Genomic DNA, 14,376 nt, shown 5'->3' on the forward strand with positions numbered 1-14,376 from the left:
ATTTAAAATATCTATTTTGTTTTAGTTTTTTTTTCATGTACTCGTATTTCCCCGTACTTATAACAACTTCCATCAATAAATCAGATTGGTGATTGGGGAGAATCACAGGAAACGTGTGAAGACAAAAAAAAAACAGAAAAACTTTTTAATGTGTTGGTGCTCCTTACTATTAAAGTTTTTAACATAAATACTATATTGAAGTGTTTTTAATGGTAATTAATTTGGAAAACTGCGATCCATTAGTTAAAAGCCTGACGAAAAATTTTCTCTAAAGAAAATTATAACAAGCGGTACTCGTTTTTTCATGAAATACATTTGTGAAATACAAGTGATGAAATGGATGGATGGTCCATGATGGCCTGGTATACTTGAATCCCTAAGAAGGATCTGCTAGCAACCAAACATGATTATGACGGAAAGTAAATGACAAATACTTTTTCCTTATATTTTGTTATAAATGAATGTGATAGATCTTGCCATGCGTGATATTTTTGATTTAAGAAAAAAATGTATCATTTGTCGCAATTAAGAATTTTGATAAGCTGACCCACACCCACTTTTTTGACACAATTTTCAAAGTTTTTTTCTCTTTTTTCAATGATTTCATTTAATACAAATGTAAATGGGCATATGTGTTAGTAAAGAAACGCAATAAAATGATAATTGGACATTGTTTTGTAACGGAACTTCTTTGGCAAGTTTCCTAACATAGCACCATCAACATTTTTTTTTAAATTTAGTTTCTTGTCAGTTTTAGCCAAGTTTATACAATTTGCATTGCCAAAGAATGATTACATATTTTACTCATATCGCTTTTAACAAAAATTTGATTTAAAGAATTTATGTCGTTTTGAAGTTAAGTGGGTCTTACGCGGTTCCGAAGCTATATTAATAATTATTTCAAATATTATTATCAAAGCATACATTACAAAGCATAAATAAAATCAAAATATCCATCATTCGGAAAATTAACCGACAGAAGTTAGTGTGATGTATTATTTGGATTAGATAATTTTTTCTAAGTATTTAGATACAATTAATTAATAAATCTTAATACTAACTAAAAAATTAATTTTGTCTAAATAAATAAATGAAAAATTGTTGTTTAGTTTATAATGAATAAAATTTCCCCTGAAATAACAAGTTTGAGTTTTTATAATGTAATAAAAATCCAATCATTATTATTATTATTTATTATATTACAATTATTATTAATTACTGTTATTGTACACTGTAAGTTGTATACAAATCCTAGAACAAAAAAAAACATTTTTGGGTTATAAAATTACATCCAAAGTATTATATTACTTTTTAGATTCTCAAGTTCAAATATTATTATATAATTATTAATAATCTATCTAATATTTGTTAAATACGTAAAAATTTAAAGTACTTGAAAGCTACCCAAGCATTTTTTATAAATTTACTTCCATTTATTACATCCAGAAAAAAATTAATTACAGTACGTTATAATGTAAGCTGTACCTGCAGCTACCGTATTAACCTAGCCAAATTAACCTAGCCAAAAATAAGAATAAAGCGACGTAAATGATATCAGAATTTTTTACAGCAAATTGCCATAAATTTTCCCCATTTTTAACATATGAAACTACCCGTTATAAAATATCACACTGGAAATCTGCCAAACAAATTAGTCAACCAACGGATTTCATGTAGAGGATTTTTTTGCAATACAAAACGAATATATTACACTTAAATTTATTACATCCACAAAATATTTTTACAGGTGCCTATACTAGGTAGTCATCCTCTTTTTTTAAAACGAAACATTTATACGCGACACCAACCATACAAATGAACCCATAAAACAATATCATATAGGAGAACTCTCTTCACTACTAGAGAAATCAATTGCAACTCAAAATTAGCCTTAAAGAAACAATTGTAACAATAAAAAATTTGTCGCTTATTCTTATTTTTGGCTGAATTTGTGACCACCCATCGACATCTCGGTAACGGGAACTATAAAAATTTTTTGTTGTTGTAATAAATTGTAGAAAACATTCTGTGTATACGTGTTTTGTGACGGGCTAATTTGGTTTGGGTAGCTTCCATGTACTTTATTGACATTTTGAAATAATCAAATTCAAAACTTTTAGTAACAAATCTAGTTACTAAAGTTGTATTATGAAACCTCGAAACTTGAGTCTTTAGTAGTGGGTTAGAGAACTTCTGTCGAAAATTATGTATTGCTTAAGTGTACCACATAGAAGATAAAAATCAGCTGACTGTAACGCAGTCGATTATAGGGTAGCTGTAAACTTTTCATAAAATATATTTTTTATTTATTTAAAATATAGCAAATATTTTTACATAAATGGTAGAACTTTCGTATTGATCAATCATTAGAAAAAAATTGTCTTCATTTTCTTCCAATGTTGAAAAACCACTTTAATGCAAAAAAGAACTTTTTCAAACTACTTGTAAAGGGTTCAAGCACGAGAGTTGAAATTTTTATGAGCTCGAAAAGATTTTAATACCGTATCGTTTAACCCATTCCATTCTCTGACTAGACTGTACTACCAGTTTTACAACATTCTTACAGAAAAGGAACACGGGGAGCAAAGTACTTTTTTTAAATGGAACGGGGCGTGGGCCCTTATTTGAAATTCAATAAAATAGATTTTCAAGACTTATTTCAATGAATTTAAAAAAACATACCCTATCTTTTTGTGCGGACTCAGGAGGTATGATAATTCAAAAGTAGCAAGTATTGTTTGGAAGTGTTTAAGGTATGCGTTCTCAAAAATGAAAATGCAAAATTCAGAGTCAAAATGTCGCTGCTGTTTCCAAGATCCAATCCTTAGATCGTTCTATCGATCCCATCCTTAGAACTAAACCAGAAATTGCAACCAGCCACGGACAAAATAATCGAAAATCAAAAGTTTATATGAACTCTTTTTATATTTTATACAAGTAAATACAAAAATTTGGGATACATAGACTAGTACGCGTAATGCGGTTGATTTTTACTTTTAGTAGGTTACGAAATTCATTCTCGTTTTAAGGGATGCTTTTCACTTGAAACAATAAAAAATGTCACTTGTCATTATTCTTTAATAATAATAAAATGTTTATTGATTCATACTTACTTTATTATAATTTTCATGTAATAGTTATTGACCACGGTGATTTTCTAGCCTCAGAGAAATACTTAAAACTATTTATAATATTTCTTGGGTGTAACTGTTTTGGTCTGTTACGTTCAAGGCTGTTTCTGATATTTGATCATTATTGGAAATTTGTATTTGTTTTACAGACTGGTGAAGTAGATCAGTCAATATTATATACAATAGTATCACAGTATATATGGTTATTCAATACTTTTGTTGGAAAGAAGTTTTCATCATAAAATAATGTTAAAAATTTTCGAATGATGAAAATTCTTGGACACGCATAATTTGAAATATGTTATATGTAATAAATTAATACATATAACCGAGATTGTTTTCTTCTCTTACAAAATAAAATAAATACAAAAATAAATTTGCCCCCTTAAAAATCTTAAATCCATGTAGATACTCCGCTTGTAACACAAAAATTGTCATTATACCATGTATATATGTAATATACATAGTATATTAAGTTTAGTCCCAAGTTTGTAACGCTAAAAAATATTGATGCTACGAAAAAAAATTTGGTGTTCATAGAACCTAATTAGTCCATTTCCGGTTTTTTGTCCGTCTGTCTGCCAACACGATGACTCAAAAACGAAAAGAGATATCAAGATGACATTTTTATAGCGTACTCAGGACGAAAAAAGTGAGGTCTAGTTCGTAAATGAACAATATAGGTCAATTGGGTCTTTAGTCCGTAGGACCTATCTTGTAAACCGTTCGAGATAGAACAAAAGTTTAAATGTAAAAACTGTTCAATATAAAAAAATTATTTTTCGTTTAAAACACTCTTTCGTAAACACCACTGGTTTACCCACGCGGGCGTTAATTAGATGCAAATTTGATAGCATGTATTAATATGGGAATATCAGTTATGTGTGTGTGGCTATTTAAAAGTGGATATCTTTTTTTATTTACGTGACGTCAAAAAATAAACGATTGCGTCATTAACACTGTCTATACATGATATTTCAACAATTAACTCAGGCACTTATTTTATACTTCTTTTCTTAGTTATCCAATTCTATTTAATTATGAGATAATGACTTATTATTTAATTTATGCCCGTATTTTGATAAAATACTACTTTCCGAAATTTTAACCTATATATCTCGTCATGCTAGAGCTACATACGAATTTCTCCCCGATTTCAACTAAAATACGACCCATTTGCATTTTCTAAATTTTTTTAGCATTTCCCCAATTATTTTTATACCATGTATGAAATATGTCATGTATATTAAGTTCAGTCCCAAGTTTGCAACGCTTAAAAATATTGATGCTACGAGCATAATTTTGGTATAGGTGTTAAAATCACCTAATTAGTCCATTTTCGGTTGTCTGTCCGACTGTCCGCCCGTCTGTTTGTTCGTCTGTCTGTCAACACGGTAACTCAAAAACGAAAAATCATATCAAGCTGAAACTTTAACAGCGTGCTTAGCACATAAAAAGTCAGGTCGAGTTCGTTAATGAGCATCATAGGTCAATTTTGTTTTGGGTCCGTAGGAAAAATCTTGTAAACCGTTATAAACAACTTTTGGTTGAAACATTTTTTTATAAACATAACTATATATTCACGAGGCCGCAAATTTATATGTATTATATGGGTATATCAGTTACGAGTAGTCAAAAAACAAACGATAGCGTAATCAACACTATCTTTACAAAGTATTTCAACAATTAACTCAGCCAATTATTTGTTTTCACTTGTAAACATTAATTTTCCTGCTGGGCTTGGAAGAATCACACACAATTTTATCGCTATAATAAACTATTTATTGATTTTTATAAAAATAAATTTATATTCACTTATAACAATATTAAATTAAATAATAGATACACGACATAGAGGAGCTCAAGACTTTTGTATCCACTTTATAAACAATGATAAAATAAGCTTTAACATAATGTAATAAACATTCTAAAATTTAGCGACCATATCCACCATATCCACCATATCCCTGACCACCATATCCCTGTCCACCATATCCACCTCGTCCTCCATATCCACCACGGCCTCCATATCCACCACGGCCTCCATATCCACCACGGCCTCCATATCCACCGCTGTAGCCACCTCCATAGCCTGTGTTGCCATATCCACCTCGACTTCCACCACTTCTATAACCACCACCTGCAGGGTCTGGGCTCCTTTGTAAACGGAGATTCTCTAGAAAATTTTCGAACATGTTTTAATGCACGAAACATTATTTTGTTCAATTTAAATTTCATTGGAAAATGTTATTTTATTTCTGACGAAATAATTCCAAAAACCTTCTTAAAAACTTAGAGAATTTGATAATAATAACAATAGAGAATTTGGTAAGCTTCAATATAATACCTTTTTTATACTAATCGATTGAATAGAGAATTTGGTAAGCTTCAATCGATTGCTAATTGGAAAGGCAAGCAGAAGCATTATTAACATACATACAATTTCACGCACCATTGTATTTAATTTTGCGATTCTAAAAATTGTGAAACGAATTTTTTTTTACCCATTTTGCAACGAAACCCTAAAATGGTAGCTACACATTTTTTTTTTTTTTGAGAAATGTCATACATATTATCTTTTCTGTAAATTCAAGTGTGGTCATAAATCATAAATGATTGTAGTCATCTTTTAAACGATTAAATATGTGTTCAAATAACAAAATCATATTTGTCAAATCATCTACAGGTTTTAAACGTTAAACAAAAACATACCTATAAAATTTAAGCACTTTTAAGTCATTAAAAACAAATCATTTTAGATTTTGCATTTTTATTTGAAAAAAACATCATTGCGCATCGAATTCTTAAGGATAAATGTTTTGGATTTAGATATTATAATATTAAAAAAAAAAGTATTTATTACCTGATGTGTCATACAATTCACTATTAATTTCCAAATCAGCCCAAACAATGGTAGCCAACACCACAATAATTACAATAATCAGTAACTGTTTCATTGTTATTTTTATGAAATCTAACCTTTCGATATGAGAACAAGAATATCTCCATGCGTATGATATGGTCCTTTTATATAAAATTTTATGAAGTGTCCAATTTCAATGTAAACAAACAAATGTTTGCAAAACACGTTTTTTAATTACGAAAAAAAGTTGAATTTAATTAGCATGACATGTCACGCCAACTGATATTTAAATTTTTGGAAGGAAACCGGTGAAAATAAAACAAATACAATTATTTTGTTTAATTTTAAGAAAACACGAAACGCCTATAAAAAATGAACTTGATTGCCAAATATTTAGGAATTAATATAAAAATTGTGTCCAAACTATCTTTGTCGTTTTCCTGCAGTGTCCACCAACCGGGATCCTAATCGATCTCAAATTAAAGATCGATTTAGAATAACCTTTTAGAAAAGTACGAAACATACCTAGAAAATGGTAGCAATTTTAGGAATGTTATGCATTTCTCTAAATTTTTTTTTCTACTGTAGTATCAAAAGCTACCTTCAACGTTGTTGAAGGTCAAGGAACCTCGCCCATACAATTCAGGAAAACTCTAAATACAAATTGATATTGTCATCCTGATCAAAATTCTTTAAATGAATGGTATGAGATGGTTCTTGTCCTTTTACTTGAACATAAAAGGCCTGTATTCTCTATATTCTCTATCTATATTCGTTCAAATACAAAAATTTATTATATGATTACTTGACACAGAAATCGAAACTCGGTTTTTTGCTATTGCCATTTTAACTCTTAATTAGAATGATGATTGCCCTTTAACTAGAGTCTCAAGAAATTTTAACCAAAAGCCAAATTTAAATTTGGTCCTTTCCCATTCTGTTCCTATCAATCATTGAGGACAGATCCGTTAACCGTGATTATATCTAGATTAATCATGATTATATTACTTACGCAGTTATCCGAGAAAGACCTTACTTCTACAATAAGGAATTTCATGGTTGTATTGGAAAATTGAAAAAAATGTCTATTTTTATTCTTCGGATTATATGTTTTTATAACTTTTTTTTTAATATATATATTTATTTTAAAGAAAGAACGCTTGGTGTTGACGGTTGAGAATGATCGTAGATTATGAAAAAACAAGCTATTTATGTGAAAACGCCTCTTTGCACATTATCCACTTCGCAGATATTAAACATTAGTATTAATTACCGTTTTTATAACAAAGATGTGTAGCTTAGAAACTTAACACGACCTGTCAATGAAAGAGTTTGGAATATCAGTTTTACAGAAAAAATAGCCAGAGGATAAACTACCGTTGAATTGATTTTCAAGAACTTTACTGCCAGGCTATGTCAAGCTTTGGTAATTACGCAACGATTGGAGTAAACAAAGGTTCGTTATATTGCTTCATTTGCGATAAATCTTGAACTAAAAATTGCGTACGAAGGCACACACACATGTGTGTACACTCAAACATCCATTACAAAATATTTCCAATGGGAAATTAAATTCCAATAGAAAGTTAATGATTTCTGGAAACCATCTGAGATTAATAGATGTTATTTCAGAGCCCAAAAATAATGTTTTTAAAAAAATTGGATACAAGTAGTAAACAAAATAAATAAAAAATAACTTAATGTTAACAAACAAAGAAAAATTAGAAATATTCGATGAATTGAAAAAAATACACTTTCTGTCTAGAGCTAGTATAGCCGAACTGGCGGCTAACTGGGTTCGTGCCTTGGTTCGAGTGTATTTTGTTCAATTCTCTTTATACTTGAATATTTTAAGACACTTTTTACTCAGCTCTCCATTAAATTACCTTCCAAAAAAAGCCAAACCAATATCGGTTCATCCGATGCCCCAGATCAGACAGACACACAGGCAGACACATACACATAGCGGTAAAACTTATAACCCCTTTTTTTTAGTTCGGGGGTTGAAAAAGTTACTGTAGGAACTTGTTATTAGTTTAGAATTTGACAATAATTTGGCTCATTGGATTGATTGAAACTCTCTTTTATGCTAATTTGATTGGTTGAAAATGAGTATGGTAATGAAAAAATGAGTATAGTAATTAAAATGAGTATGGTAGGTAGTTAACTATTTTTTGCATACAAAATGAGAGACACTTTTACAGTCAATTTTTCTCGAAATAATGATTTAATTGATTTCAAAATACAAACTTGAAGTGATAACAGAAGACAATCCATCATGTAGAAAAATTTTTAATCAATAGTATTTTTTTCTATACTACAATTTCATACTTTTACTCTTACAAATAAAAATTATTAATTCTTTCATTTTTAGGTTCCTGCAACTATCAACTGTTTAACTGGCAAAAAAAGGTATGATTTTGAAAATTCGTTGAAACGAAACTGAAACAAACCTTTTAGATTTAGACCCAAAAAAGATTAATTTTATAACTATTAAGATTCACATTGTAGCGAGTAAATAAATCAAACAAATATTTAGGTACAGATCATTATACTTTATTTTTTTATAAAAAAAGAAGTTTTAGGTATATACAGAAAGTACTGTTATAAATTATCCGACATATAAATATAAAATATAAAAGTTGAAACTAAGAATACATTGAAATTAATTTTAAATTATAATAAAACATTTTGAATTATCTTTGTTTAACTTCAGAGAATTTTGCTTTATCGGCCCCAATACCCTTTGTGTCCCCCATATCCACCTAGTCCATGGCCGCCTCTGTGTCCATAACTTGCATACTTATAACTTCCATGTCCATAGCCTCCATGTCTATAGCCTCCATGTCCATATCCACCTCGACTCCCGTGTCCATAGCTGCCTTTTGGGTCAGGGTTTCTTGCTACACGCAGATGCTCTATAAAATTTAAAATTTTATTATTTACTATTATCACATTACAATCAGTCCACATTTGCGATAAACATCATCCAACAGGCTTCCACATTTTGCCATCACATATCTGCAATGGGGAAATTATCACATATGTGACCAGATTTTATAGCCAATTGAATCGTTCTATATATTTTTTGAAATAAAATCCAAAATTATTTAACTTTTAAACATCAAATGTTTATAATATAACGGATACTCATTTATTTGTCGAACATCAAGCTACCAAGTAACAAAGCAACTTGGTCACAAATGAATTGTATGACAAACAATGATAAATATATATGTGACAAATATTTTCTCTGTAAAAAATATCTACAAAACATTTTCTAAGCAGCCTATGTGCCTTACTTGTTTAATATTTTAATATCTGGATGACCGAGCTTCGCTCGGTTATTCGCCAATAGATGTCAGCAAGAATCATATTTTTCACTTTAGACTACTCAAACGCCTCCTTTTTGTTATGTTATAATATGCATTGTATTTCATTAACTACGTTATACACCAATAGATGTCTGATGAATTTTTCATGAAAAGACGGATAAAACGACATTTCTGATAAATTAAACCTAGCTAGATCGACTTATCGCCCCAAAAAACCCCTATATACTCATTTTCATGAAAATCGTTATAGCCATTTCCAAGATCCTTGATATATATATATATATATATATATATATACCAGAATTGCTCGTTTAAATATATAAGATTATACAGGCTGCTCATATAAGTACAGAACAAAACCAATAATTCTTCGAATTTTCACCAAAAAAATTTCTTTGCATTTCTTGATTCCGATGTAGGCACTATTAACGAGATATGGTTTCGTTAATAATCGTTTGTAGTTTTAAAATTTCTCTATAAATCTTGAAATCTTTATGACCAGTAAAAGAAATATTATTGTCTGCAACTTTGCTTATCATAAGAATTTAAATTTATTGATATTCATTCATGTGAACTATTTATCTATATACTACCGTCATTGTACTTATTATGACTACTTTGACTTGTATAAAATAATGAACATGATTTATAAAACAGCGAATAACATGTGCTAAGCTGAGAAAACTTTTTCTCAGCGTAAGTTTTCCACATAATGAATATTTGCCTGATATTTACGCACAGTATATTATATTTTTGTTTGAAACTATTGTTACCTGCCGTGTCTTCGCTATTTAATTCAACAATACCGGCCCAAGCAATGGCAGCCAACGTTACAATAATTGCAATAATCAATAATTGTCTCATTGTTATCGTCTTAACTTTTTGATATGAAAACAAATTTATGAATATATTGATAACTTAAATTTGGTCCTTTTTATATTCAAATTATTAATATCCAAATTAATTAAAACAAACAATTGTCTACAAAACACCTTTTTTAATAAGGAAGGAATCTAATTTGATCAAATCAATTTCATATGCCATTTGATATTTTAATTTTTTGGAAGGAAGTTCAATTTAAATAAAATACGTAAATGAATAATTTAAAATCGTGATTTCATCTTGACCTCTTATTTAAAATTTTTTCTGTGTACAATTTTGGTTATCATTAACATATACGAAACAAACAATTAATCAAGGACTTTTTCGAAATTCTTTGCAGGATATATATAGTTGGTTAAATGTTTTTAATAGGTTTTTTTCTTTACACCAGAGATGTGCTTGCGTCATAGTTTTGACTAAGAAAATACAAACAAACAATTTTTTTAAATTATAATTAACACCTGTTGTTATTTGTGAACATAAAAATACTAAGTTAACTTAGACTACCCTAAAATTATCTGTTGGATGTATGCTGACAAGCAGTAAAAAGTTTTAATTATTGACAGATAATAGGCAATTACTTTTCAAATGGGAAAAAATTGGTTAGTAAAAAACATCGAGCTTTAATCCTTTCACTGAAAAATTAAACGTCCCCCAATTTCCACTGTAAGGTTTTTGTGATAGACGTACATAGGAATTATAATCACCATTCTTAAATTTATTTAACCGGATTTAACCGAACATAAATCTGCTGAGGCAGTATTAAATTTTTATGATAACTGAAGTGCTTAATTATGCGTAATGGATAATACAGGGTGGGTGTTGGCTGTAATATATGTACATTACCATCAAAATTCATAACAAAAGTCGAAATCGGTTTTGACTCAACATCTCTAAATCTATATTTTACGTTTTTAATTTAGTATTTATGTGGGCTTTTTTCAAAAAGAAGCTTTATTTGGGTTTTTTATTTATGTTGTATTATTTTTCTAGAAAAAACGATTACTTTGTAATTTTAACTTATCGCGATATTTTAACATATTAATTTAATAAAATAAAATTCTTTTGCAATTTTCTTGGTCAAGATCACTTTAAACCTATATTATATTGTTTTGTAATCAAAATTGTTTTTGATTGAAGCTTCTGGTCACATATGGTAACAGTACCAGACATTGGGTATTTTTCTAAACACTCTGAAAAATAATTATGCATATTGTAAAAATAACAATTTATCAAGATTTTAAATAATAATTTATTTTATGAAAAATTCATTTAATAAATGTACAATTATTACATTTGAAAACTTCTCAATTATAGTGGGTATCTTTCACCATAACCTGGGCGATAGCCAGGTTCATACCTATCACCATGATAACGGTCGTGATCACGAATACCACTACCATGGCCTCCATGATGACCTCCATGGCCGTATCCACCACCATGATGGTATCCACTTCCGTGCCCATGACCTGCTATTATCTCTTCTTCGTGACGTTCATATTCCCCACCGTATGGTCCATAGCTTCCGTGTTCATATTCACTGACCACACCAACGCGTTTGGTATCTGAAATTTATATTTATTGAATAATATCTCGATTTCTCCAAGCTGTCTCCATTTTACATTAACTTTTACAACAAGCTTCTTCATATTTAACTTTATTATTGGAAATGGATATTTTTCCAAAATTTTTTTATGAAATTATCAATTCTCAACTGTTAATAGCTTACTATTTGTGTACATAATACAGGATATAGAGAAGTCCCGAAGCAACAGCCAAAATCGAAAATAATAAAATTATTTAAAAAGTATAAGTGCTAACCTCATCTTCTGATGAAAACATTTTTACGAAATTTTATATGCAAAAGTGTTCTATTGCAATTTTCTACGTTTTTTTTTTTAAATTTAGAAATGATCTTCCTTCGTTGGTATGAAAGTGAAAACTGTGAGACTCATAAAAACTATTGGCATAACTAGAGGCCAAGAAATATTAAGAACCGAAATAGAAAACGAAGATCACAGAATCAATACAATTTCATTCATTATTGAATATTTATTTTAAAACTAACCTTTTACACTCTCTTCGGAGTACACCAAAACTACTACGAATACAATTGTTGCAATAAAAATTATTGACTTCATTGTAATTTATTTAGTTTGACTAAAGTTTGACTAAATAATACCTGATTTTGGTGGCTCAGATCCTTTTATACATAAAGTGTTTAATAATTAAACAAAAAAATTTAAAGTTTATTGATATTTGAATGTCTTTAAGGGTCTTTCAACTAGTTTTAATTACTGATATGTATTTATTGATAAAGAGAATTTTATTTTTAATTACATTTTGAATTGACAAATTTGAATAGGATTACTGAACTACAAGGTGGTCATTGTATTTAATCGAAGTTGCATTGTAAAAAATGACTGTTACTGTATAAACTAAAAGATATTACCAATTTACTTGAAGGTGTCATTTCTATAATTAACAATTGAGCTAATATTTTCGGCAAAGGAGCCAAATTCTATATAGGAAATAAAATTCTAGTTCTTATTGGTAAAAGAAGCATCTCGGGCTTCCAATGTTTTGATCACATTCATTTTATGATGCAGATCCCTAAAGTGAACATTTATATGTTGAAGATAGCACTTTCAGATACAATCGGTGCAAGTGATTCTCGTTATATTATGGTGTGGACCAAAATACATTTGATGCTACACTATGCCTTACAGGATTTAATCGATTTTGATTTTATTTTTAAATTCCCAAAACAAATAGATTGAGATAATTTCCATTGTGATATTTTAATTCATGGTTTTAAAAAAACAAAAGTATAAATTTTAATTCAAGGTACTATATTCTCCCTCCCCTATAATATATAAATCAAGCTCCGTTGCTTTCACGGCCACACCCTGTCTCCGCTATCAAAACTGTTCAACAGGCATGGTAAAGGCGTGGGAGAGAACTGACATACCTTAGCTTGGAAAATCAATGCTGGCCAACCCTTGATCAAAGAGTGACATACCAAGCTTTGATTTATTAGCCTTGAGTAAGTTGTGTGTCAAGATCGGAAAACTTAAATATTTGATTTATTAGCCTTAACCAGCGCATGGTTCATTGATAAATCAAGGATTTCTAAACCTACACAGTCTCGGTTCAAGCGTCAGACTTAGCAGATCCTATATAAGATGTTGTTGGTTGGGTCACATTTGCCAACCAAGACTGAATGTACAATCGGAGCAGGTGATTCTCGGTATATTATGGAGTGAAACATAACACATATGATGTTACACTATACCTTACACGATTTAATCGATTGTTGTTTTATATTTATTAGCAGATTCTCGCATAATTTTGGTTGTCAGACTTTGACTCAAGCCTACGAATCAGATCGAGGTTTAAATTGGCAAAATTAAAATTAAAGTTTTAGGTCTTGTTACACTATCATGTTAAGTTCTATCGTAGATCGATTTCTTTAATAATTAATAAATTAAATTTATCATTTTGTCGAAAATTGGATCAAAATTGCACAATACGGATTGAAGCTTTGTCGTGGGTTGACAAACAGGTACTTGTTTTATAAGCTTTGGCAAAGGTATGAGCAAAAATAGCAAACCAAAGGCGTGGTTGTTAGATTTAACTTGAGCAAAAACTGATAAAATTAAGTGTTAATTTAGTAACTAGTCTTTGTTCAAAAAGAAAAAAATTGTTAGAGAAGGAATTTCTTGAATTTATTATTCTTTAAAAATTGTTTAGCGGATATCATTAGTTTATTTATAAAATTTAATTTTCACGTAGCAAATAAATTGAGTAATTTCCTATTTCAAAAAAATGTATATTTAAATTCATTAAAGATATTAATTAATGTTCACATTAAGAATAATTTATTTTAAAATTAAAATGTCTGTTATTTGATTATATAACTTTTAATGGGAATTTTCATTTTAATGAGATATTAATATTATGTTTTCAGTATACATATTAATTTTGGGATTTTTCAACAATAGAGCGTTTTTACTCATTTTATACCATGTATATATCTAATATGCAAGGTATACTAAGTTTAGTCCCAAGTTTGTAACGCTTAAAAATATTGATACTACGCAAAAAATTTTGGTTTAGATGTTCATAGATTCACCTAATTAGTCCATTTCCGGTTGTATGTCTG

At 29.3% G+C, this 14,376-nt stretch overlaps 4 protein-coding genes across 7 annotated transcripts in view; all 4 read right to left on the reverse strand.

Moving 5' to 3' along the window:
* Window positions 1–14,376, reverse strand: part of LOC123291107 — an 827,916-nt gene that overhangs the window by 664,313 nt on the left and 149,227 nt on the right. The window lies entirely within an intron of this gene.
* LOC123291112 (glycine-rich RNA-binding protein 2-like) lies at window positions 4,984–6,144 on the reverse strand. 3 transcript variants are annotated; one of them, XM_044871571.1, is made up of 3 exons: window positions 5,995–6,144; window positions 5,203–5,307; window positions 4,984–5,166 (listed from the first exon to the last, which is right to left on the reverse strand). In XM_044871571.1, exons 1-3 carry the CDS (start codon window positions 6,086–6,088, stop codon window positions 5,066–5,068), a joined length of 300 nt encoding a protein of 99 aa, XP_044727506.1. In that variant the 5' UTR covers window positions 6,089–6,144; the 3' UTR covers window positions 4,984–5,065. The 3 variants fall into 3 exon arrangements, with proteins under 3 accessions (XP_044727506.1, XP_044727505.1, XP_044727504.1); XM_044871570.1 differs by having other exon boundaries at window positions 4,984–5,154; window positions 5,191–5,307; XM_044871569.1 differs by having other exon boundaries at window positions 4,984–5,307.
* On the reverse strand, window positions 8,659–10,216 carry LOC123291114 (cold and drought-regulated protein CORA-like). Its single transcript, XM_044871573.1, has 2 exons — window positions 10,103–10,216; window positions 8,659–8,912 (listed from the first exon to the last, which is right to left on the reverse strand). Exons 1-2 carry the CDS (start codon window positions 10,191–10,193, stop codon window positions 8,722–8,724), a joined length of 282 nt encoding a protein of 93 aa, XP_044727508.1. The 5' UTR covers window positions 10,194–10,216; the 3' UTR covers window positions 8,659–8,721.
* LOC123291113 (glycine-rich cell wall structural protein-like) lies at window positions 11,523–12,362 on the reverse strand. The gene is made up of 2 exons (XM_044871572.1): window positions 12,280–12,362; window positions 11,523–11,776 (listed from the first exon to the last, which is right to left on the reverse strand). Exons 1-2 carry the CDS (start codon window positions 12,350–12,352, stop codon window positions 11,523–11,525), a joined length of 327 nt encoding a protein of 108 aa, XP_044727507.1. The 5' UTR covers window positions 12,353–12,362.

This window comes from Chrysoperla carnea, chromosome 1 (genome assembly GCF_905475395.1).
Source record: "Chrysoperla carnea chromosome 1, inChrCarn1.1, whole genome shotgun sequence".
NCBI lineage: Eukaryota > Metazoa > Arthropoda > Insecta > Neuroptera > Chrysopidae > Chrysoperla > Chrysoperla carnea.

Coding starts and splice junctions, on each gene's coding strand:
- LOC123291113 (XM_044871572.1), bottom strand. CDS start 12,352: ATGAAGTCAATAATTTTTATTGCAACAATTGTATTCGTAGTAGTTTTG. Junction 11,777..12,279: donor CTCCGAAGAGAGTGTAAAAG/GTTAGTTTTAAA, acceptor TATAAATTTCAG/ATACCAAACGCGTTGGTGTG.
- LOC123291112 (XM_044871569.1), bottom strand. CDS start 6,088: ATGAAACAGTTACTGATTATTGTAATTATTGTGGTGTTGGCTACCATT. Junction 5,308..5,994: donor TGAATTGTATGACACATCAG/GTAATAAATACT, acceptor AAAATTTTCTAG/AGAATCTCCGTTTACAAAGG.
- LOC123291114 (XM_044871573.1), bottom strand. CDS start 10,193: ATGAGACAATTATTGATTATTGCAATTATTGTAACGTTGGCTGCCATT. Junction 8,913..10,102: donor AAATAGCGAAGACACGGCAG/GTAACAATAGTT, acceptor TAAATTTTATAG/AGCATCTGCGTGTAGCAAGA.